Source organism: Phaenicophaeus curvirostris, chromosome 18 (genome assembly GCF_032191515.1).
Source record: "Phaenicophaeus curvirostris isolate KB17595 chromosome 18, BPBGC_Pcur_1.0, whole genome shotgun sequence".
In the NCBI taxonomy this organism is placed as follows: Eukaryota; Metazoa; Chordata; class Aves; order Cuculiformes; family Cuculidae; genus Phaenicophaeus; species Phaenicophaeus curvirostris.
Genome location: NC_091409.1, coordinates 8,118,089 through 8,138,364, shown reverse-complemented (window position 1 = coordinate 8,138,364; position 20,276 = coordinate 8,118,089). Strand labels below are relative to the sequence as shown.

Sequence of the window (20,276 nt, the reverse complement as noted above, 5' to 3'; positions counted from 1 at the left end):
TGCGGCAGCAATGCAGCCGGTCCTGGTTTGTGCTGCCTGTGGGCAGAACTCATCCTCTCCACAGCACTGACTCCAAACGGCAGCAACTATCTCTAAGAGCCCAGGTATGACAGGGCAGCAGGGAAAACCAAAACACCCTGAGACAACCCCCTCTAGGATGCCAGAGCCAGGATGCACAGTGCCAGGCTCACCCCGGCACCGATTTTACAGGTGAGATTTGGAGGTTTCACTCTGATTTTACAGGATATTTTCCCCGGAGCAGTAGCTCCAAGGGCAAACAGCTCTCAGCACCTTATGTAAAGCTTCTGGCCCTGCCTGGCACGCATAAAAAACACAACAGCAAGAGAGAAGAAACCCACGGGAGAAGCCAGCTCTGCTGTTACTTAATCTGCATCCGGCAGAGGGGAGGAAGCCTCTGCCAGGACCAGGCAGGCGCAGCCGGAGCAGGGAGGAGGCAAAGCCACGTCACCGCACGAACAGCATCAGGGTGGGGAAGAGCCGAAACCTGGGACCTGATGACGAAATTTGTCTGATATGTTGGGCAAACAGCAGGCTGAAAGCCCTGAGTTTCAGTTTCCATTTCCAAGGTGACAGGTCTGATGGGCACCAAGTGGTGGGAGGGGAGCTCGGCTGCACCCCCAGCCCTGGGCACACTGCGCTGCACGACTGCACGAGGACAAACCGAGCCCCTGCAGAGCCTTCCTGGGAAGATGCTGGAGCATCTCCTGCCCTGAGAACACCCCTAAACCAGCCCAGAAGAACCTGGTGACTGAGGAACTAGTGGTTTCTCGCAGCCTCCCACTCCCTGGTTGTGCTGCTGCTTGGATGCCCAGGCAGTGGGAGCCTCTGCAAGGCTTTCCCAAGTGCTGTTCGTGCCTGAAGCTGGTGCCTTCACCACCACAACCCAGAGGAAAACAGGGACTTGGCACGACTCACCTGCAGCCCTTGTGTCACTTGACCCTGGATGCGAGTCCTCCCCTGGTGCTGGGGAGGGAAGGGGAGCGCGGCTGAGCCCCCTGGGAAGAGGCTGTTGGCAGATCAGGCACCGGTGGGCGCAGAGGAGCCCCAGCCCTGCGCAGGGACCCCAGGCTCACGGGGCAGGCTGACCCGCTGGGATTTACCCCAGTGCTCCAGTTGTGGGGTGCACAACACCCACCACAGTCCTGGGAGCCCAGCCAGACTCCACGAGCGCAGCATCTCTGGGGAGGGCAAAGCCCCAGGTCTCAGTGCTGACAGGGCCATGAAGAGAGCCTCCCTCGGATCAGCAGGTGGGATGTGCTCCCCATGTTTTACCACCAGTGCTGAAACAAGGAGACAAAACAGCCTCACCACCACAGGACCTTCCCTGGGTCAGGGCATCCTGCTCAAGCCCCGGTGCCTTCATCCTTGCTGCCACAAAGTGAAAATACCTATTTTCAGCTTGCTGCACACATCTTCCTTTTGCTTTTCCCTCTCAGCCCCAGCCCTACCCCAAGTTACCAACAGCCCTGCAAGTACCCAGCTCTTCTCCTCAGAGCAGGGAATCATACAATCACCAGGTTGGAAAAGACCCATCGGACCATCGAGTCCAACCATTCCTATCAAATACTAAACCATGTCCCTCAGTGCCTCGTCCACCAGGGGCTCCACACCCCTAGGAGGTGTTGCCTTGCAGGACAAAGTGCACCCACACAGGGATCTGTGGGGCAGGTGAAGGTGCGTGGAGGAAGGGAAGAGCTGCTGCCTCGTACCTGCTCTGCCCCAGCACTTGCTACCCACTGCCACGTCCCCAGCACCGCTCACACCAATGTGGAGATCCTGCAAACACTGTCCCCACCCCGCGTTCAGATGCCACCTCGCAAACACCCTTGAAGAGAAGCCAGGAGGCCCCTCCAGCCGTCCCTCTTCAACCTGGCCGTCCTCTCTCTCCCCGCAGCCCTTGGATAACCTGGATGGGTTTGTCCAAAGTAGAGACTGATGCAGCGCACTGAGCCCTTGAGAGCTCCACAAACGCACCAACGCCTTCCAGCTCCCGGCACTGCTGCGGGAAGGTGTCCCGGTGGCCAGAGGGAGCTTCTCTCACCATCACAGCATGGGAACAGGGGGCTTTGGACTGGAAACGCCGCCTCAGGTCCAGCTCAGCAATGCTGCCCACGCTGGAAAGACAGGAAGAGGTTCATGGTCATCACCCCTTTTCTCGCTTTGACATGCTAACGCTGTCCCAAGTACAGAGATAGCAAGGAAGAAAAGGTTGCAATATCTTAGCAGCCAGCAGCCTCGAAGGGAAATGCATGCAATTAGCCACGACTCCTGCTAATCAGCTGTGGCCCCACGTTCAGGCTCAGCCAAAACGAAACAGAATCTAATGCTTAAGAGGAATAAATCACTTTTCCTCCTGATTTTCCTCCTGGTTATCAGCGCTCAGTGCAGCCAGCTCTGCCCCAGCTGCCCCAGGGATGATTACACTTTGGAGCCACATTCCAGGCTCTGCCAGCCCTGCCCACACTGGGGACAGACCCGCTCTGCACAGCACCCCGAAAAGCACTCAACTCAGCTTAATAAGCGGGTGCTTTTCTAATTCAAACCTGGTGCTCTGCGAGTAGGATGTTCCGGGCAGCAGGTGCCCAGCACCAATCCGAGTCTGCTGCCAATATCAGAGGTGGAGACAGCATCGAGTGCCACAAGCAAAGCCCAGGTGTTCAGGGACAGCCCTGCCACCCTCCCTGCATCATTCCAGGACGTGGATTTCAGCAGAGGTACAGCTGTAAAGAGCTTTTTTCCCAGGATGATGCTGCATCCACTCACAGTGAAATGTAAGGCGAAAGGTGGAAAAATAACAGTGATCCCAAACGACCCTGAACAAAGCAGATGTGCACAGCCCACGAAAAACAAGTTTTTAAAGACTCCTAAACCACTTCCAGACAGACACAGCTGCTCACAGCATCCACTGCGAGTTGGGGACGCACAGGCTGGACCGGTGAGCATTTGGTGTTCCTGCCCCAACCCAGCCCCACTTTGCAACCATTGCTGTCACGACTGGATGCAGAAATCCAAGAAACCAGCAGCACTCTTCCAAAAAAAAAAAAAAGAAAATATTTATTAGCTCATTAAAGTGACCTGTTGTCGCTGCTGCTGCCAGATCAAAGTTGTAGAAACCCCAACGCTTCAAGCACCCGACTCCTTCCAGCCAGAGGCAGCGTGTGCCCCAAAACTGAGCAGCTGGGAGTCTCACAGCGAGCTGAACAGAAGGGTTTCTAGGGGGTTGACCACCCCAGCAGAGAACGGCTGCTCAAAGCCAGCAGGGAGGGAATGGCAGCGCCCGGCTCCCGTGGGACGAGGCACCTGGTGAGGTGCTGGGGATCGGGACCAGCCTGATCCCATACCAGGGTCACCCCAGGTGACTGGGTGCAAGCTCCTCGGAGCGCTGCCGATCTGCTCATCTCTCTGAACATTCAACTGTGCGTCTCTGCCTTACGGTGTGATCTCACAACCAAAAGGCTTTGCTTAAAAATCGCTGTTTGCTTAAGAAAATCCCAAAGAATGGGAGAAAACTAGAAAAAGTCTCAAAATCCTCAGCAGTAACAGCTCCTCTGGGCTTCTCTCTCCCCATTCCAGGACACCCCACTGCGACCACTGCCACAAGAGCTCCTGCTTTTCCACCACCCAAAGCCAGCAATCACATGCAGAAGCCAAGCTCAAGAGGCTTGTGCCCACGCTGCTCTAAAGAGCCTCTTGCCACTCTCAACGACCGCACGTGCCCCACGGGGAGCCCCTCTCCATGCCCACAGCCCGCAGGGATGGGGAGCTGCTGGCTCCCCAACACCTCCCAGCAGTTCACTCCCTCAGCAGCCACATGGGTGCCTGCTCAGTGCTTCGCCTGCTTCCCCTTCTGCTACCACCTTCGCCTCCCTGCCCTGCACCCCTGCACCTGCCCTCTCCTCCAACAGCCGCTGCTCCAGCTACGCCTGCAGACAAGGCAGGAATAACTATTCCAAGAGAACAAGGAGGAAAGTTTTATAAAAAAATAAGCTTTTTTTTTTGTTGTTGTTGTTCTCTCCTCCAAACAGGGCAGGGCATTTTTACCTTTCCCTTCTCCAGGTCTTTCCTCCCCCTCCTTCCCTCTGACCTGAGCCTCCTCATTACAGAGCTGAGTGGCTCCGAGTCATTAACCCGTGCCCCTCATTACAGCGGCAGCGCGGCCAGAGAAAAGGCAGTTCCACCCAGAGCGGCACGGCCAGCGTCCCTCCAGGCAAGTCCCCCCTTTCACTTCTGCTCCACCTCGTCGGCCACTGCAGTCACCTCGATGGCGGCGGCAGCATGCTCATCCCCGGTGGCTTCGGTGGCACCGGACGGGACGGTCACGACCGTGCTCCCGCCAGGAGCCATTTGTGTCACGTTCTGGATGGCTGTGCCAAGTCCCGGCAGCGTCAGCAGCTGGAAGGGGCTCACCACCTTCACCACCGTGCTGCCGTCCTGGACGGCGGCCGTGCTCAGCACCGTCAGGTTGGAAGCGTCCGGGTGGATCTCCACCGTCCCGGGGAAGGTGGAGCCGGCGGAAGCCAGTACCGTGTAGCCTCCCAGCAGCGGGGAGGCCGGGGAGCTGGCGGCGGGAGGCTGGGACGGGCTCTTCCCCAGCACTGAGGGTGGGAGGGTTGAGACCACTTTGCCGAGAGGGAGGGTGGTGAGCTGGGAGACGGGCACGCCGGGGGTGACAGCGAGCTGTGCCGGCTGGGACAGGACTTGGGAGGTGATGGCAGCTGGTCCGGAGGTGGCTCTGGTCAGCCGGGGACGTTTCAAAGGTGTGGGGATGGAGACGGGCGTGAGGGTCATCAGGACGTTGTTGAGATGCTGTGATTTGTGCTTCAGCTCCTTTGCTCGCTTGCGGTGCTCGTCACACTGCTGCTCCAGAGCTGGAGAGAGAGGAGGGTCGGCTCAGCCCCGCAACAGGCTCCCAGGGACCACAGTGATGCCTGGAGCAGCAGCAGCAGCCTCACCGCGGCTGGTTTAGCAGCCAGCCCCACCACAGCTTGTTTAGCAAGCACCAGCTTCAACCCAAACCCCTCTTTCTTAAACAGAATGCAAACTTTCTATCAGCGATGGCCAGAGCATCGGCCTGGCCCAAGGACATACCTGCCAAATCTCGCGTGTACTGCTCCCTCGAGCGATCCATCTGACATTTGTGGCTGGCCAGGACCTTCTTGACTAGATCCAGCATTCCAAAGTTCTGGACTACGTTGTTGAGTAAAACAGCATCTTAAAAACAAAAGAGAGAGATCTTTGAGGAAAGCTGAATTCCGCATGCAAACTGTTTCGGGCTTGGTAAAAAGCCGTACGACAGCAAACACACTCAAATCTGTGGGAGGGCCATACAAGAGGCTGGGGAAGAGGAGAAGACAGGAGAAGTCATGAGAAAGTCCAAGAGGTCACTGGCATATAAACAATCCTCTCCTGCTTAGCAGGGGTGACAACAAAACTGCTGGCATGGTAGCTGGTTCCTGCAACATTATTTCAATGGCCTAAATTCCACCTTAGCTCCCAAGCCAAGTATTTGTCTGTCCCCAGCAGACAGGAAGGCCCAAGCATAGGGAACTGGAGAACTGAGGCCATCTGAAGTGTCACACACCTAGTTGAGTGCAGCCAGACACAGGACTTAGTTATGGTGAGCTATGCCCCTACAGATATGCCACCCAGATACTCTTAAGGAGGAAAAAACTCCACAAGCCCCTTCCTGAGATGGCTCTGAGCACCTGTGCCCAGGTCCTTACCCCCGAGCTGCAGCGGGGGATCCTGCGCTCGCTGCTGCAAGCCCTTCATGGTCTCCACTAGCTCCTGGTGAAACTCCTGGATGACTTCGTCCAGGAGACCTGTGTCCTTCAGGCTTCGCCAGAAAGCAAAGGTGTCATCTGGAGAAAGAGAAAGCAAGGGAAAACCTTAAAATCCTTGGAGGGGATTTTAATGGCAATCCACTCAGCATTTCCTCCCAGCCCCTGCTAGGGTGAAGCCCTGCCAGGCTGTAGGTACGGGGTGCTGGGGCAAAGCCCAGCCCAAGTGTGCACCTGGAAAAGGATGCTTTCCCCATCCTCTGGCACACAAACAGAATGCCACAGAAAAGCCTCTTGCTCAGAGCACACCAGAGGAGCAAGAATGATTCATGACCCTCTGATTGTTTTATTTCCTAAAGCCACACTGAGCACTGGACCTTTCACTTTCACACAGAATCATAGAATGAATCACAGGTTTGGGGTGGAAGGGACCTCAAAGCCCATCCAGTCCCACTCCCTGCTATGGGCAGGGACACCTCCCACTGGATCAGGGGCTCCAAGCCCCATCCAGCCTGGCCTTGAACACCTCCAGGGATGGAGCAGCCACCACTGCTCTGGGTAACCTGGGCCAGGGCCTCCCCACCCTCCCAGGGAAACATTTCCCCTCCCTCGCCCTGCTTTGGATGCAGCCCAGGGCACGACTGGCTTTCTGGGCTGCAAGCACCCAATGCCAGCTCATGCGGAGCTTCTCACCCACCGTTTTTTTAGCAGACATTGTCATGCTTTGCAAGAATCTCACCCCAAGACGATGCTGCAGTCAAACCACATGCAGGCAGGATATAAACAGTGCTATATGCCAGTAAACAGCAAGCAAATAATCCCAGTGGAGGCTCACGCAGGGCTGCTCCACAAGGAGGGTCCTGCCCCTCATCCCTGCTGTTTCCATGTTTCCCTACACCTCCTCCAGCCCCTGCTCCCGATGTGCTCAGCCTGGTGGATCCCAGGCCGTACCTCCGATGCTGGTGCTCCAGTCGCTGGCATCCTCACACGTTTCTATGGTAATCGTCGCTGGGGATCCGTTCACTGCAACCAATAGCAAGAAAGAAAAGAAAAAAAACCCCAAATCCTGATTTTTCTCTGTATTTTTCACTGGCTGTTTCCAAGGGAAGCGCTCTCGCTGCCTCTCTGACTTCTTTTTATTGCGTAGGACCACTTTTATTTGAACGTGGCTCTCGAAGCCAAGCAGAGACACCCAAGCAGGCGGGGAAGCCGCTGACGGTTGCTGTGCCAGCAGTATTTGCTCTTCCACAGCGGAGCGCAACGCCCCAGGGATCAGTCACACAACCCCTGCACAAGGACACATGCTCAAGAGCAGCGTTTCCCTCCCATTTACCCCCAAATACACAAGCACCGCCCAGGGCAAAAGTCAAAGAGATTTAGTCTTTTTGGCAACCCTTTTCTGCCCAGCTCACAGTTTGCAGGACTGGAATGGCTGAAGGGTTTCGAAAGCCTTGAAGTGGAGAGCATTGCCCCCCGCTGCGCAGGGATGCAGGGCGGCTCCCTCCCTCCCTCCAGCTCTGTCAGATCTCAGCGGTTTTGTTAAGTAAGAACTGGGGAACCGGCATCATTCCGCGCGCAGGAGTGGGATAAACAGGAATCCAGCCAGAGACTCACAGAGCGTTTGTAGCGCTCAGCCACTGCCTTGCAATCTAACTACTCTGCTCCTTCACTCGGCAGCCTCAGGGCTCCGGTTACTCCAGAGCAGCCCAGAGGCATGGGAAGCATCTCCCTGTGCATGAGCAGATGTCCCTGTTTAACAGGAGGGCTCAAGACAGGCTGCACCGTGTCAGCTTTGGCTTCCTCACCACAGCCCTGGGCTGTGCAGTTGGCCAAGGGGTTCACCCTGTCCTTGCTCTGCCCCCGCAGACCCCGTCAGCTCAGGGTATGAGACTCTTCGCAGGGGCTGGAGAGCATGTTCTCATCTTCTTAACTATCAGGAGCAAAAAGAGTTAAAAAATACAGAAGTATTTAGAAATTAGAAAGCTTTCTAACAAAATAGGTGCCTGTAATTATAGGTCAAATTCAGTTTAGGGCTACAGCTGAGGCCACAGCTCCATTTAAATCCAGTTTTATAAGCTACATGCATGAGTGCGAGTAAAAACCTGTTGTGTCCAAAGCCTATAATAATTCAGCCAGGGATTCCTAAGTGAAAAACCTTAAATTATTGTGGAAGAAGCCAGGTTAGAGCTGGGGGGAGGAGGGATTCTTATCCTGGCACCTCGTGCAGCAGGAGCTGACCCCGCCCTGTGGACACAGCGCGTGACCAGCAGTGAGGACAGAAGAGGACTTCATCAAGCAATGACTTCTGTTTTCTTACAGCTTAACTGCAGCCTTCTGCTTCAGCTGCAGAGTTTGGGGGGAAGCAGGAGGCCAGAAGGGTGGCTCTTCAGGCCATGCAGTGTTACAGAGCAACCAGGCAAGTTACTGCTCTAACAGCACCTCTGTCTCACTCTGCTACAAGGAACCCCGCACCAGAGCAGAGAGAGAAAAACAACCCACAAAGCAAGAGGGGCAACCAGAAGGGGTGATGGTTACGTGGCATTCGTTATGCGTTAACGCTTCCAAGGCCATGTTCAGGCTGTGAGGAGCAGCTGGACGTACCATCCGCAGAAGCAGGAGTGAGAGGGATGTACTCCGTGGATGTCTGGCTGGTCAGGGACACTCTGGCTCCAGTCAGGTCAATCTTGGTGCTTCGGCAGGTGTTGGAACAGACCTTGGTGTGCTGGTAGAAATCCAGCTCTCCCGAGTCCATGATCTTCCTGTGAGGGAAGGAGCAAGCACGGGGACACGCAGGTCAGCAGGAGCCAAGACAAAGCTCCTGGCAGCCCTCACCCTCAAGCTTTTCCAAGTCCCTGATGAAAAGCAAAAGCCAGGAGAGCAGGCGGAGGCAACGGTCTGAATATCCCTCCAAGCCCTGATCGTAGAGGCAGCATTAACAGTTAAATAAAACAGCGCCCACATCCCTGTACTGGCCACATGCACAAAGCCAACAACTACACAACACTCCTGGGGTGCTAAAGCATTCTGGGAGGCTGGAGTGGGGAGCAAAAAGCCCATCAAGCTGTGGTAAAGAGCTGGATCAGATTTGGTTTCCAACCACTTCCACATCACATCCTGCATCCTCCTTCTGAACCAAGCGGCACTAGAGTTTCTTTGGACCACTCAAACCTCCAGGAATCTATCAACCCCTCTGAGCAGGCTCTTCTGCACAGGCGTCTGTAATTTTACCTAGGAGCCCTCACTGGGTATGATGAACTACTGATTAGTTTAGGGAGGAGGGGGGAGCAGCAGGGAAGGTCCAGTCTGGTCCCACCAGCACCTTCCCCCTGTATGTCTGCAGTTCCCAGAAGAGGGGTTGGCTCAAGCCTCAGTCCACGGATGAGACAGAAAGAAGTCTCTTCCTTCTCTTTTTGACTTCTGTTTTGACTCCTCTCTTTTGACTTCCTTCCCTTTTTGACCCTCATCAAAAGAACGGGGAGATTACTCTGTATATAAACTAAACCAAGGAGGTTGCGACATTGGCAGATGTGACCTTCCCAGCCTGAGTTGTCTCCAAAGCATCCCCAGACCTTGCTGGCCAACAACCACCTGAGCTTCCCAAGACTTGTTTCAGGAGCTGCTGTGCTTGCCTTCACACATTCCTTGGGAAGCATTTTTTCCTCGGAAGACCTGCCTTGCTGAAGCCTAGGCCTATTACGCAAAACTAGGTGGAGTAAAAGCTGTTTAGAAGGAATATGGGAGACGCCTGCATCGATGCAGAAGAATACAGGCAAATGCAATGACACCCTGTGAAGAGTACAAACCCACTGACAGTTCCAGAGGAAAGAGGGCATGAGTTTTTATCCTGCCTCCAGGCAGAGACAGACTGTAATTAAATCACAGTCTTGGGCTAGTGTTCAGGAAGGCCATAGAATTAAATTACTGTAGTTAAGACTAGACAAGAGAAATGTCTGCACAAATAAGGTTTAAATAAGTCCTCGGTAGTTAAAAACAGTGATATAAAGCAGATGTGCTGCAACGGGAGCACATGACCAGGCTTCCCTCTGGTGGGTCCCAGTGAGATCCCACAGTCAGCACCGCCCGATCACTGCTGTCCATTCTAATTTTCAAAGACCTTATGCCAGCTGGGAACTACGTGGTTCAAGCCCCAAAATGATTAGGGAAGCCTTTCTTGTCTCAAATTATTCCCTAGGCACAAGTATGAAGCAAAGCCTTGGGACAAATCACATAGGGGCCAGGTGGTCAAGACAAACGTTCAGTGGCACATTTGGTGTCAGCAGCGCAACAGCCGTGCCGAAGGCTCTGTCCCGCCCCACCGTTATCCCCTAGGAAGAAGGAGTCTCTGCCTGTTCCTCTGCGGACACAAACGAAGGCACTCACCGAAGCATGATCCCGTTCATCCGGATCGCCCGCTTCCAATCCTTCAGGGTCGACTTGCCCGCCAAATGGACAAACTCCTTGGGGCTAATTAGGTGATCGTCAAACTGCAAGAGACAGAAGTGTGACATCAGTATGACAAGCCATAAAATAACAAAAAGCAAACCCTGCGAGCATGATTCCGCAGCAGAGCCAGGCTGCCCGGGTGGCATTTCCTGGTGCCCAGCAGTGGAGCTGCATCCCAGCCAAAATGTGCTTGTAAATCACAGCACCACCACAGATGGCCAACATGCGCTTCCCCACCTTCGAGAACATTGACCGAGTTAAAATTAAAGCTGAATATTGATTTGTGGATGATTTGTTAAGAGCTGCCCAAAGCCGAGGGTCTGGAGGTGCGTCAGCACAGAGGAGTTTGCCAAACGCTTGGCTCAGGCAGGACAGCCTGATCCAGGATGGAAAAGGGCTCCAGGAAAGCTGGGGAGGGGCTCCTGATCAGGGAGTGCTGGAACAGGATGAGGAAGAACAGTTTACAGCTAAAAGAGGGGAGATTGAGATGGGATCTTGAGAAGGAATGTTTCCCTGTGAGAGTAGGGAGGCCCTGGCATAGGTTGCCCAGAGCAGTGTTGGCTGCCCCATCCCTGGACGTGTTCAAGGCCAGGTTGGAAAGCCCTCTTCCCACAGAGCCCAGAGGAAACATTCCCTCAGCAGGGTATTGTTTAGTCCACATGCAAATGTCCGTGATGGCTCAGCAGCACCACTGGGTGTGTGTTCCCAAATTCATGCAAATGTTAACCACGAGTTATCCAGGACACAGCGGAAGCTCTTCAGCAGGTCCCAAACCAATAAGCTTCGACAACTCCTGTTTCAAACTGAGCAGACACTGGAAGTGCCCAAATATCTCAAACTCCTCAATAATGCAGTTAAATTGAGGCAGCGTCTCTCCAGCCACAACGGCTCAACTCAGCCCAGAAGACAAACATCAGGTGCCACGGCACCAAGAAGCTTCCTTCTCTCCCACCACAGTGTGGTTCTGATGCAAAGCAGCATACCAAAGATCATCAAAACCAGAGCAAGCCAGGGGAGCCGCGACACGGGCGAGGGAAGGCACGAGCCCCACCTCAGGGACCTTGGCTCTCACCTGCACACATTTCACGTTGATCCCGGGGCACACAAACTTTCTCCAGATGAGGTTGGCTTTGCTGTCTCCACAGGTGATGGGGTAGACAATCTCTGCCTCCAAACTGTCCTCGTCTTCAGCCATCTTCACTTCTCACAGGGAACAGAGGAAAGGACAGACCACACAGAAATGTGAGTCGCAGCCCCCACTCACCACCCGGACATACACAGGGATAAAGCAATTTTCAAGCTCAGGATTTAAACAAATGTAGATGATGTGTGGTGGGGTTTGTGGCCACCATTCACTTCCACTTGGCTAGTAAAGCATCCAGCCATGAAAATTTCTCAGGCAAAACAGCACAGGCAGGTTTATACCAATCGAGCGGCAGCTGAGTGCGTGAGATCAGTGAACAGGGCTGAAAAAATTCAACTGTTGATAAAAGGAAAGGAATGATGACGTTTGGGCAAGTATACATTGACCTGCAGTTTTAGGGTAAAACTGGTTTTCAGGCAACTCCAGCCCCTCTGATCCCAGTCTTTGCTCACTGAATTCACTTCTACCGATGACCAAAGCCTGTGAGTTTGTTGCAAAACTAACCCTGTCGCCAGCTGGAAGGGCAGGAGCTGGACACAGGGACTCATCCTGCACCAGGAGAGGGCAGCAGCAGCCCAGCCAGCAGCCACCGAGCCCCTGCAGCTCCCAGGGATCCCGGGGAGAGTACCCATGGATTCTGGGAGGAGCATGCCTGGGGTTCCCTGGGAGAACAGCCACAGAGGCTGGGGAGAGCATCCCTGGGGTCCCCCAGGAAAAGATCCCCAAATCCTGGGGAGAGCACCTCTGGGGTCTCCCAGGACATCATCCATGGTTGCTGCGGAGACCATTCCTGGGATCCCCTAGGAGAACATGCCAGGGACAGCATCCCCAGCAGGAGCCGGTGGCTCTGCCAGACTCTCTCAGGTGGCACTAGCACCGAGTTGTGCCACATCAGGGTGGTGGAGCCAGCACAACACAACCGGGGGCTACGGCACGGGCTGAACCTACCTAGAACCGCTTCCTTCAGATGTGTGGAGGCTGTAAAGGCGGCGGCAGCCGCAGCAGCTGCATTTTCAGTCTCCAGCGTGTCTTCGTTTATGTCCCCACTGGTAAAAGAAACAGAGAGGCGGAGTTAAGCCACACGGATGCACCACCCCCACACTCGATGCCCCACGGAGACACTGCTTCAAAAGTCACGGAGACTACGCCTTCCCACAAGAGCTAAAAGTCAGCTCTGGTTTTGAGTGGCTCAGCTCTGGTTTTCCGTACAGAGATGAAGAGCCCCGCAGCAGGCGGGCAGCATCGCTGCCAGCAGCCCAGCCGGCCCTGCCTCGCCTCCCTTTGAATCTCAGCTCTGTGAAGCTGCCTCCAGCGCAGCCCGTACTGGGGAGCTGGCGGGGAGGGATGCTGTCAGCACAGCCCCTCAGAAGTCACTGCCAGCCTCTGGCAGCTTTGCCCAAGAAGAATTCCCCAGGAAAAACATGTGTGAAACACACTGCTGCTGTCTGGGCGATGGAGATACCGGGGACGCTCCCAGCAGCAGGACCTCTAGGAGTGGACACATGCTCTAAAGGAGTTTGACAAACCCTAACAGCAGATCCATGAGCAGAGACAACGTAACACGAGCTACAGACCCTTATGATCCGATCTCCAAGCCTTTGAAAACTCAGTATTTCCATCACACTAACCAACATCTGGCTATCGGACTGCTTTTATCCTCCCCATCCTGGACATCTCTGGCTTCCCTTGGTGCTTTGCTGATGGAGACACACAGCTGGCCCTGCACAGCTCCCACACCCTCCCTGTTTGCCCATTCCAGCTCTCACTGCGGTGTACAAAGCCTCAAGTCCCACTAATGAGCTTCAGGACATGCTCAGACGGGAAAGGCATTGAAGGCTGGGATCCAGGACACAGGCTGGGAGGGTCCTGTGGGAGGGACGGAGCCTGCACTGGTACCTTTATGGACCTCTGCATTGCAGCCAGCTCTCAGCTTGGGCCATTCCTCATGGAATGATGTGTGCTTGGTTTTGTTATTGAAGATGGGGAGATTGAAATGAGATCTTGGGAAGAAATGTTCTCCTGTGAGGGTGAGGAGGCCCTGGCCCAGGTTGCCCAGAGCAGTGGTGGCTGCCCCATCCCTGGAGGGGTTCAAGGCCAGGTTGAATGGGGCTTGGAGCCCCTGATCCAGTGGGAGGTGTCCCTGCCCACGGCAAGGGATGGAACTGGATGGGCTTTGAGGTCCCTTCCAACCCAAAACATTCTATGATTCTGTGATTCTATGTCTTATTTACTATCCAAGCTTACTGGACCTCTTCAGAGTCCTGCAGGAGCAGGGAAACAATGGTTAACTTTCCAGATACTTTCTAAGGGAGACTGTAAGAAGAAAATAAATCTGAAACCTGTCCTGGTTTGGTACCATGGATGGATTAGAAGAACAGCCCCGGTGACTCGCTGGCAACCACATTTCCCAGCTGTGGTGCCATGAGGACAAGTAAATTCAAGAGCAACTGGTTTTTGCATCCTGGCCCCCTAACACACAGCTCCGGGGTGGAACTGCAGCTTCAAAGCATCCCTGCCTGTGCCAGTTGCGGGGCAGGTACAGATTCGATCGGAAGCAGCCCCGAGATAAGGGAACCAGCGTGGGCAGCAGCTCAGCCTCACCCAGTAACTGGGGAGATGCTGCTTCGAAGGGGTGAGAGGCGAGGGAAGAAAGGCCCAGCGGGATGGCACACTGCCTCTGCAGCTCACAGCGACCAACAAGCCAGATCCCTGAGGGAAAGGGGATGGATAACACAAAAGGACTCAAACAAGTAAACTTGGAGCAAACGCATTTGCACGCAGGTTGAATTACTCAAGTGACTGTGACACGAGAAAAAGGGAGGAATCTTAACCTGGATTTTCTACACCAGTTTCCTGCTTGGTTCTTGCATTTCTCCAGCTGCAGCCACAGAAATGGGCTTGAAGGTACCAGCCAGGCACTTTGGCCGTGGAAGCAAGGACAGGACCAGCCTGCAGCTGAACAGCCCAGACCCAAATGGGCAGCAGCACTGAATCACAAATCATAGAATCACAGAATCACCAGGTTGGAAGAGACCCACCGGATCATCGAGTCCAACCATTCCCATCAAACACTAAACCATGTCCCTCAGAGCCTCCTCCACCCGTCCCTTAAACACCTCCAGGGAAGGTGACTCAAGCCCCTCCCTGGGCAGCCTCTGCCAGTGCCCAATGACCCTTTACGTTAAAAATTTTTTCCTAATGTCCAGCCTGAACCTCCCCTGGCGGAGCTTGAGGCCATTCCCTCTCGTCCTGTCCCCTGTCACTTGGGAGAAGAGCCCAGCTCCCTCCTCTCCACAACCTCCTTTCAGGTAGTTGGAGAGAGCAATGAGGTCTCCCCTCAGCCTCCTCTTCTCCAGGCTAAACACCCCCAGCTCTCTCAGCTGTTCCTCATAAGGCCTGTTCTCCAGCCCCCTCACCAGCTTTGTTGCTCTTCTCTGGACTCGCTCCAGAGCCTCAACATCCTTCTTGTGGTGAGAGGCCCTTTTTGCCCTTTCTTGATTTATCTAAACCAAACTGTTGCTTTATATTCCAGGTGACACAGGTTTAACAGACAGAGCGCAGCCTGCTGTGTAAGCTCGAAGCTGTGGAGCCCACAGCCCATGGGGCATCAGCAAGGCCCAACTGGAGATGGTCCAGCCATCACTGAGCTCCTCACAAAGTGAAGTGGCACAGAGACAAGAAGGGGGTGATTAAATACACCCCGACTATGACTGCAGCTGGGAGGTTTCCAGCTCACCCCTTTGGTCTCTTACCCATGCTGGGACAGGTTGGTGGTGACCAGCACCGTCTTCACCTCCTCCATGCCGCCTCCATCCACCGCGCCGTCGGGCGTTGTCACCACCACCACCTCCTCCATGTGAACGCTGACGTCCGGAGTCGCCATCGCGAGGGGGGAGTAGGCAGCGAGGGGCAGCCAGGAGAAAGAGCCCACGGTCACCGGCTGCCTGTGGAGAAACGAGGGGAAGCGCCGTGTCAGAAGGTCCCCCTGCTGAATTTGGTCATGGAAAGACCAAGGGAGCAAGGGGGCTGCAAGGAATTCGCGCTCCTAAGGAGAAGAGGATCAGCAAATCTCCATCCCAAGAGGAGCGATGAGGAGAGGGACCCACCACAGGCTCTGCAGGCTGAGTGAGGGTGATGGGCATGGGAAGAAGCAGGAAGGGACCCGGCTGAAGGTGGAGAGGGGCAGAGAAGACAGGGAGCAAAAAAATGGTCCTGGTATTCCCCAAACACTGTGAAGACACTCAAGCTGAAGGTGCAATTCCAGATGTACTTCAAACTACTTCTGAGGATTTCATGCTGCTGGAGGAGCTCATCACTGCCTCCTCCAAAGTCACACTTGAAAAATCCAGCTAAAAAAGCCCTCCCAGCCTGCAGAAACCAAGTGACATGGTCAGCTGATCTAGGGAGGGTGGCCCCACCTTGAGCAGTGGGTGCAGTTGGGGCACCACAGGATAAAAAGGATCTAAAGCCGTGGCAGAACATCTAGAGGAGGGCACGGAGTGAAGCGTTTGGAGGGGAAGGGTGTGAGGAGCGGCTGAAGTCATAGAACCATAGAGTCACCTGGTTGGAAAAGACTTTTAAGATCATCGAGCCCAACTGTCCCTGTCCACCACTGAACCATCCCTGAGCACCTCGTCTGCCCCTCTTTTAAACCCCTCCAGGGATGGGGACTCCACCACCTCCCTGGGCAGCCTCTGCCAGGGCTGAGAACCCTCTTGGAGAAGAAATTTCTCCTGCTGTCCAACCTGACCCTGTCCTGGTGCAACTTGAGGCTGTTTCCTCTCGTCCTACCGCTCGTCGCTTGGGAGAAGAGCCCAGCACCCACCCCCCCAAAAACCTCCTTCCAGGAAGCATCACGGGGTTGGTGGAGAAGGGGAGACCTCACAGGGGTCCAGGAGACACACAGGAGGGAGGAGGGTCCAGGGGTCAGGGGGGGCCTGGGGTGGAGGCACACGAGGGTTCAGGGAGGAATTGCAAGGGGGTGTTTGTGGGGGGGGGGGGGGGGGAGGCACAGGGTGTTGAGGGGAGGAGGGTTACACAGGGATGGGCGCTCGCAGGGGGGTTGCAGGGGGTCTGGAGGGGGTGTTGGGGTCACAGGGTGGGCAGGGGTCTTGGGGGGTGCATGGGGGTGCTGGGGGTGCAAACGTAGGGGTGTTCGGGGGGATTGTAGGGGTGCTTGGAGGGGGGGTTTCTGTGGGAGGGTTGGGGGGATACGGCAGGGAGCTTTGGGGAGGTGCATGGGGGGACTCCACAGAGGTTTTGGGGGGAGGATTGTAGGTGGGTGTTCAGTAGGGGTGTTGGGGGGGGATTGCAGGGGGCTTCGGGGATCATGTATGAGGGTGTTGGGGAGGGGTGCGCGGGGGGCTATGGGGGTGCAGGGCTGTTAGGGGAGGTGTTTGGGAGGGGGCACAGGGACATCAGGGGCTGTAGGGGTGTTAAGAAGGGGTGCATAGGAGTCTTAAGTGAGGAGTATTAAGGGGGGGTGCTGAAGGGGGTACAGGGATATTAGGGGGCGCACGGGAAGCTCTGAGAGGTGTTAAGGGGGAATCGGGGGTGTGCACAGGAGGCTTTAGGGGTGCAGGGGGATGTTTGGGGGGCAGAGGGCTGGTAAGGGGGTGTTAAGGGGGTACAGGGGAGGCTTCGGGGGGTGTTATGGGGGTGTCTGGGGGAGCTGGGGGAAGTGCAGGTGTGTTAAGGGGCAGAGGGGTGTTCAGGGGGTGCCAGGGAGGCTTCAGGGGGATTAGGGGGGTGCTTGGGGGGTGCAGGGGAGCCTCTGGGGGGCTGTTATGGGGAGGTGTTAACAGGGTGTTTGAGGGAGATGCAGGGGAGGCTGCGAGGGGTGTTAAGGAGGTGCTGAACAGGTTGTTTGGAGGGGTGCAGGGAAGACTTTGGGGGGTGTTAAGAGAGGTTTTAAGGAGGGTGTTTGGAGAGGAGCAGGGGTGTTAAGGGGGGTTCGTCGGGAGATGCAGAACAGGGGTGCTCAGAGGGTGCAGGGGAGGCTTTGGGGGGTGCTCAGGCGTGCAGGGGAGGCTTTGGGGTTGCAGGGGGGCTCTGGGGGTGCAAGGGAGGCTCTGGGGGTGCAAGGGGGTGCAGGGGAGAGTTTGGAGGACACAAGGGAGGCTCAGGAGGGTGCAAGGGAGGCTGTGGGGGGTGTTCGAGCGTGCAGGGGGGGGTCAGGGGGGTGCAGGGGAGACTTTGGGGGTGCTCGGGGAATACAGGGGGGCTCTGGGGAGTACTCGGGGGGTGCAGGGGAGGCTCTGGCGGGAGCAGGGGAGGCTCTGGGGGTGCAAGGGGGGCTCTAGGGGTGCTCGGGGTGCAGGGGGGAGTTTGGAGGATACAAGGGAGGCTCTGGGGGGTGCAGGGGAGGCTCTGGGGGTGCTCTGGGAGTACAGGGGGGGCTCTGGGGTGTTCTCGGGGGGTGCAGTGGAGGCTTTGAGGGGCGCAGGGAAGGCTCTGGGGGGGTGCTCGGGGAATACAGGGGGGGCACTGGGGAGTACTCGGGGTTGCAGGGGAGGCTCTAGGGGGTGCAGGAGAGGCTTTTTGGGGGTGCAGGGGAGGCTTTGGAGGTACCGGGGGGCTCTGGGGAGTACTCGGGGTTGCAGGGGAGGCTCTGGGGGGTGCAGGGGGGGTTCAGGGGTACGGGGGAGGCTCTAGGGGGTGCAGGAGAGGCTTTTTGGGGGTGCAGGGGAGGCTTTGGGGGTACCGGGGGGCTCTGGGGAGTACTCGGGGGCGCAGGGGAGGCTCTGGGGGGTGCAAGGGGGGTTCAGGGGTACGGGGGGGGGCTCTGGGGGGTGCAGGGGAGGCTTTGGGGGGTTGTTCCCGCCCCCCCGCGGTGCCGGCGGCGCGCGCGCTCCCGCCGGGTTGGGGTGGGGGGGGCGAAGGGGGGGGGGGGGAAGAGCGCGCGTGGGCGCGCGGGAGGGAGGTTGGGAGGAGGAGGCGGAGGCGGCGGGGAAGGGGGGGGGGGCGGAGGGTGGCGGCCGCCGTCTCCCGCCGTAACGTCCTGACGCTCCGCAGGGACGGCGCGGGGCGAGCCGGGGCCGCGCTTACCTGGGGCCGGGCCGGGGTTGGGGGCGGGGGGGGCCCGGCAGGCGGCGCGGGGGCGGCGGGGGGGCGGCGGGCTCGGCGGCGCTCGGCCCCCCCCGCGCAGGCGCGCGGCACCGGGCTGGCGCGGGCCCCGCGGCCTCAGGGAGCGGCGCGCGCTGCGCATGCGCGGGGGGAGGGAGGGAGGGAGGGAAGGAGGAAGGGAGGGAGGGGCCGCGCGCCCCCGGGAGGCAGAGAGACCCCCCCCCACCAACCATGTGCAACCCCAGCGTCCCAAATGGGCCCTATGCCTGCGTGCCCTCCCCGTGACAGCCCCAGGATCCCCAATGTCCTTCATAGAATCATGGAATAACCAGGTTGGAAGAGACCCACCGGATCATCGAGTCCAACCATTCCCATCAAACACTAAACCATGTCCCTCAGCACCTCGTCCACCCGTCCCTTAAACACCTCCAGGGAAGGGGACTCAACCCCCTCCCTGGGCAGCCTCTGCCACTGCCCAATGACCCTTTCCGTGAAAAATCTTTTCCTAATGTCCAGCCTGAACCTCCCCTGGAGGAGCTTGAGGCCATTCCCTCTCGTCCTGTCCCCTGTCCCTTGGGAGAAGAGCCCAGCTCCCTCCTCTCCACAACCTCCTTTCAGGCAGTTGGAGAGAGCAATGAGGTCTCCCCTCAGCCTCCTCTTCTCCAGGCTAAACACCCCCAGCTCTCTCAGCCGTTCCTCATAAGGCCTGTTCTCCAGCCCCTTCACCAGCTTCGTTGCTCTTCTCTGGACTCACTCCAGAGTGGTCTGTGTCCTCCCTAACCATGCCCTGCATGCCCCCCTCAGTGCACCCCGTGCCCTCTGTGTCCCCCCAACCATGCCCTGCATGCCCCCCCATACCTCCCCTAGGGTCCCCTATGCCCCCCATACCTGGTGTCACCCCTAGCCATGCCCTGCGTGCCCCCTCATACCCCCCCTAGGGTCCCCAATGCCCCCCATGCCCGGCATGCCCCTCCCAATGTGCCCCATGCCCTCTGTGGGCCCCCCAGCCATGTCCTGCGTGCCCCCCCATGCCCCCCCCCAGGGTCTCCAATGTCCCCCATGCCCTGTGTGCCCCCCCTAAAGTGCCCCATGCCCTGCATGCCCTCCTGTGACCCCCCCAGGGTCTCCAATGTCCTCCATGCTCTGTGTCCCCCCAAAACCGTGCCCTGCATCCCCTCCCGTGACCCCCCCACAGGGTCCCCTATGCCCTGTGTGCCCCCCAACCATGCCCTGCATGCCCTCCTGTGACCCCCCCAGGGTCCCCAATATGCCCCATGCCCTGTGTCCCCCTCAACCATGCCATGCATACCCCTCCCCAGGGTCCCAAATGTGCCCCATGCTCTGTGTCCCCCCCAACTATGCCCTGCATGCCCTCCCATAACTCCCCCAGGGTCCCCAATGTCCCCCATTCCCAGCATGCCCCTCTGTGTGTCACCCCGTGTCCCCTGCATGAGCCCCATGTCCCCTGTGTGTGTCCCCAGGCCCTTTCATGCCCGCTATGTCCCCGTGTCCCTTTCATGACACGTGTCTCTGCACATTCTTTTCCTGTCCTTATCAGTAATGGATTATAAACAGGGAGATAGAGCAGTGTGCTTTGGGAAAGCCGCTGCGTCTGTGCAGGTGTTCAGATATCATGAAGCTCACTGCATGGAATCGCAAATCATTCAATGGTTTGGATCAGAAGGGACCTCAAAGCCCATCCAGTCCCAACCCCATGGGCAGGGACACCTCCCACTGGATCAGGGGCTCCAAGCCCCTTCCAGCCTGGCCTTGAACCCCTCCAGGATGGAGCAGCCACCACTGCTCTGGGCAACCTGGGCCAG

The 20,276-nt window shown here is 57.0% G+C and overlaps 1 protein-coding gene across 2 annotated transcripts; it reads right to left on the bottom strand.

Moving 5' to 3' along the window:
- Positions 1–3,004: 3,004 nt before the first annotated feature.
- Positions 3,005–18,473, bottom strand: GMEB2 (glucocorticoid modulatory element binding protein 2). Of its 2 annotated transcripts, XM_069871536.1 has the most exons (10): positions 18,436–18,473; positions 15,141–15,332; positions 12,337–12,434; positions 11,317–11,444; positions 10,182–10,285; positions 8,403–8,560; positions 6,753–6,824; positions 5,745–5,882; positions 5,110–5,232; positions 3,006–4,889 (listed from the first exon to the last, which is right to left on the bottom strand). In XM_069871536.1, the coding sequence occupies exons 2-10, from the start codon at positions 15,269–15,271 to the stop codon at positions 4,243–4,245; spliced, it is 1,599 nt and encodes a 532-aa protein (XP_069727637.1). In that variant the 5' UTR covers positions 15,272–15,332; positions 18,436–18,473; the 3' UTR covers positions 3,006–4,242. The 2 variants fall into 2 exon arrangements, with proteins under 2 accessions (XP_069727638.1, XP_069727637.1); XM_069871537.1 differs by lacking the exons at positions 15,141–15,332; positions 18,436–18,473 and having other exon boundaries at positions 3,005–4,889; positions 11,317–11,439.
- Positions 18,474–20,276: the final 1,803 nt, after the last annotated feature.